This window comes from Solanum dulcamara, chromosome 6 (assembly GCF_947179165.1).
Source record: "Solanum dulcamara chromosome 6, daSolDulc1.2, whole genome shotgun sequence".
In the NCBI taxonomy this organism is placed as follows: domain Eukaryota; kingdom Viridiplantae; phylum Streptophyta; class Magnoliopsida; order Solanales; family Solanaceae; genus Solanum; species Solanum dulcamara.
The window spans coordinates 76,970,967-76,975,124 of record NC_077242.1 but is presented as its reverse complement, the minus strand read 5'-3'; the positions used below and the strand labels follow the sequence as shown (position 1 = coordinate 76,975,124).

The 4,158-nt window shown below is 37.1% G+C and overlaps 1 protein-coding gene across 1 annotated transcript; it reads right to left on the bottom strand.

Annotated features, from left to right (window-relative positions):
• Positions 1 to 228: 228 nt before the first annotated feature.
• LOC129891617 (probable alpha,alpha-trehalose-phosphate synthase [UDP-forming] 11) lies at positions 229 to 3,944 on the bottom strand. Its single transcript, XM_055967029.1, has 3 exons — positions 1,321 to 3,944; positions 961 to 1,234; positions 229 to 844 (listed from the first exon to the last, which is right to left on the bottom strand). Exons 1-3 carry the CDS (start codon positions 3,324 to 3,326, stop codon positions 485 to 487), a joined length of 2,640 nt encoding a protein of 879 aa, XP_055823004.1. The 5' UTR covers positions 3,327 to 3,944; the 3' UTR covers positions 229 to 484.
• Positions 3,945 to 4,158: the final 214 nt, after the last annotated feature.

The window sequence follows — 4,158 nt, the reverse complement described above, 5'->3', positions numbered from 1 at the left end:
TCAACCTACCTATCTGTTTCGAATCATGCTTGAGAATAAATGAGAACGCTATTAATAGTGTCATGCAAGAAGATAAATGTGAACCACTATTAATACTCCTTCAAGGGTGGGGGAAAAGAAAAGAAACTACTATAGCATTGATGATACATATGGAAAGATGACTTGGTATCGATTTGGAACATGAGATAACTAAGGAAAAAATATTTTGAATTAAGATGTTGGGAATCGAAAACAAGAAGGTTCAAATGAGCCATTTATAAATTTAACCAAAAAATGTAGTACTATCACCTTGATAATCTCCAGTAACTACACTGTGTATAACTTACATAGGCAAGTCATAAGAGTAAACTATGAACCAAGAAATTTGCTAAAATTTATAACTCCTCCCTAAAGGGCTGTGAAAATGGAAATTTGCTGAGAACTAAAAACTATGTTTCTTTCAACTGGTACTTTTGGATACCTTTGAATTCTATGAAGTTTTTTTCTATACAAAGGATGCATGATTCTTAACTATGGGGAGATCTTCGACAGAGGCAGCTTGATGGACAGGCGACTTCGATGCTAGCTGCATTGCTGTAGAAGCTGCTGAAAGGCCTTGAAGCATCTTTACAACTTCAGCTGGATCATCAAGATAGTACTTAGCCATACTCGGTTTCTGCCCAACGGTGCAGGCAAAGACTTCTGCATTATCAGGCAGAGAATTGTTGTCTAAAGAACTTGCAATGCTTTCAAACATGTCCTCATCTGATCTGTCATCACCTATGCACAACACGAAATCGGGTGACTTCCCTTTGCTTTGCATCGACGCCAAGAGGCTTTGAAACACCAGACCTTTGCTTACATCCTGCAATAGATTAATTAATATTAGACATACATGATGATTTTGCATCCCATTAGACATACATGATGATTTTGCATCCCATTTGAAGGATCATTGCATTAAGGGTCGGTTTTCCATACCTGTGGTTTCACCTCAACAATGTGCTGGCCTCGTTTAACGACCACAGGCTCGTTAGCAAGCACACTCTCAAGGTGATCAAGAAGCTCTTTAGCCTGCCAAATGCCAAAGTCAGGGTCAGCTTCAAGATGATGCCACACTAGTGCACTTTCCTTCTGCTCTATCGACGAACCATCTGTTGCCTCGGTGTATTTCTTCATAATAGGCAACACCACTTTTTCCCACTCAGTGTCTGCAGGTACTGGACGAGATTCCCAATCGGAATCCTTACTCAACCTTAACGAAATACAATGCACTTGAGAAAATGAGTAACAGCACAAAGATAAAAATATAATCTTGAATTATAAAGATTAAGGTGTTACCTAGTGAAATAACCATGCTCTGCTGATAAGCCAAGTTTCGGACACGGAGAGAACCACTTGCTGAGCGTATCCCTTCCTCTGCCACTCACGATAAACACGATATTCTTTGGATCACTGCATAACCCATTCAGAATTGAGATGACTTCTTCACTTGGGGCTTTGTCCACTTTATCCTCTGGCAACATAGTACCATCATAATCGAGTAGGATGAGCCTGCTGTTTGTCAATTTATAAGAAGAGACGATATGGGCTACCGAAAGCTTCTTGAAATTCGGCCCAAGGGCAACAACCCTGAAGCCAAGACCAAGGCCAATACCCCAACATCTCTTGTGATAATGCTCTTCACAAGCTCTCTTGAGATCTTGATCGAAACTCCTCGCCCAATATGCAACGTCATGAGAAGAAACATATTTATAGTGCTTCTCATGACGCAATTCTTTCTCCCTATCATTCATCATGGCTCCTGAAGTCATACCAGTGGCTACATTCTCAATGTCCCATGGATTGACCCTGATGGCACCACTAAGAGACGGGGAGCAGCCGATGAACTCAGAAACAACAATCATACTCTTTCGTCGTTCTCCATTAAGACCTAGGCCCAAGGCCTTACCCAAATTATTGTTGCTCTGCCTAGAAACTGTATACTCATAAGGCACCAAATTCATTCCATCTCTAACAGCATTAACAACAACACACTCAGAAATTGCATAGTGTGCAATCTTGTCCTGCGTAGAAACTGGACCGTTAATACAAACAATCGGTTCATACCCCGGTTTCCCATATTTCCTATTGATCTCACTAGCAATCTTCTTGACCTCTTCTTCAACCTCTTTGATATCATTCCCTCTACTTCTCGGGGGGTTTGTAATCTGAACCAACACTACCTTTCCCCGCAACGACGGGGATTGATCAAGAAGATGTCCCATAGCTAAAAACTTCATACCAATCCCCTTAAACATATCCATATCATCGATACCTAACAACACAATCTTCCCCTCATACTTCTCTTTCAATTCCTTTGCTTTCTTCGCTGTGTCAGGCAACGACATAACATTTTGGATCTGCCCCATGTGAATACCAACAGGAAGGATCTTAATAGTCACAGTTCTACCAAAATAGTCAATACCAATGTAACCCCTTTTCGACTGATAATCCAAACCTAACATCCTACTACAACATGACAAGAAATGTCTAGCATAATCAAATGTCTGGAAACCAACAAGATCACAATTCAACAAAGCCCTCAAAATCTCATCCCTAACAGGCAATGTTCGATAAATTTCAGACGATGGGAAAGGACTATGAAGGAAAAAACCAACTTTTATCCTACTATATTTTTTCCTCAACATAGTAGGCAAAACCATAAGGTGATAATCTTGAATCCAAACATAATCATCATCAGGATTAATCACCTCATAAACTTTATCAGCAAAAATCTTGTTTGCTGATACATAAGCCAACCAGTTAGACCTATCAAATCTTACACCATGACTAGATGTCAAAGGCAACATGTAATGAAACAAAGGCCATAAATAATGCTTACAAAAGCCATGATAATACTTGTTTATCAAATCTAATGACAAGAAAGTTGGTACACACCTAAATTTCTCCCATAAGAAATTTGCAACTTCTTCTTGATCATTCAATTCAACATCAGCTTTCAAACAACCTACATAAATAATCTCCAAATCTGGTGACAAACCATCTTTCAGCTGCAAAATTAATGTATCTAAAGCATATCTGTCCCATTCAAAACACCATTTTTTCCCCTCTTTTTCATCCTCCTTATAATAAGCTTTCACTGGTAACTGATTTGCTACAATGATCCTTCTACTCCCATTTTTCACACCAGGTGAAACTTCCCCCTTTTCTTCTTCTCCTCCTCCTCCTCCTCCACCAAAATCTGTTATAATCCCTGGAACATTCATCAACTTTGGGATTCGAGCCCGATCAGTAACAGAACAGTCATCAAGATTAAGCAGATTGAAACAAGATCTTGACAACATAATAACAAACAAAAAAACAACACTTGGGTATCAAAAATTAACACTTTTTAATGATAAAGTTTACAACTTTACACCATAAACAGAGCAAACACCAAATATTCTAGAAATTTCAAATGGTGAAATCAAAAGGGTGTTTGAGAAACAAAAAAAAAACACAAAAAAAACACACAGAAAAAAAAACACAAAATCAAGAACTTGGGTATAAAAATCAAAACTTTTTAAAGATAAAGTTGAGAGCTTTATACCATTTTAGACCCCAATAAACACAGCAAACTCCAATGGATTCTTGAAATTCAAATGATGAAATCAAAAGGGTGTTTTTTTCAGAATTTTTTGTTTTTGCTTCTTTTTTATCTATCTATGGGTGTTACAAATGAAAAGTTTATACTAGATGAAAAACCAAGAACAATTATATAAAAGTTTCATGGAGAAACCAAATATGGAAAGTTAATAAAAACTTAATTAACCCTTTTATATATACACATACATTATATATATATTTTCTACATAAGGAAGGTGGTGGTGATTTTAGGATAAGAACGAAGGGGAACAAGACCGACTTTACACCAATATGGGTTACTACGTAAATGGGTTTTTGAAAGGTTTGAGATTTTGTGGGTTGTGGGGGTAGGGTGGAGTACTAATGGATGGCCAAGATTTGATTTTTATTACTTTTTGATGGTCAAGATTTGACAAGATCATATATATCTTCTTCTTAATTTTAAAAAAAAAAATGAGATTTTTTTTTAAAAGAAAATAAAATTTTATTTCCTTCTAATCTATTTGGTGTAGTTGTAACGCTTTTCTCTCACTAAAAAATCTTTATTTTCTC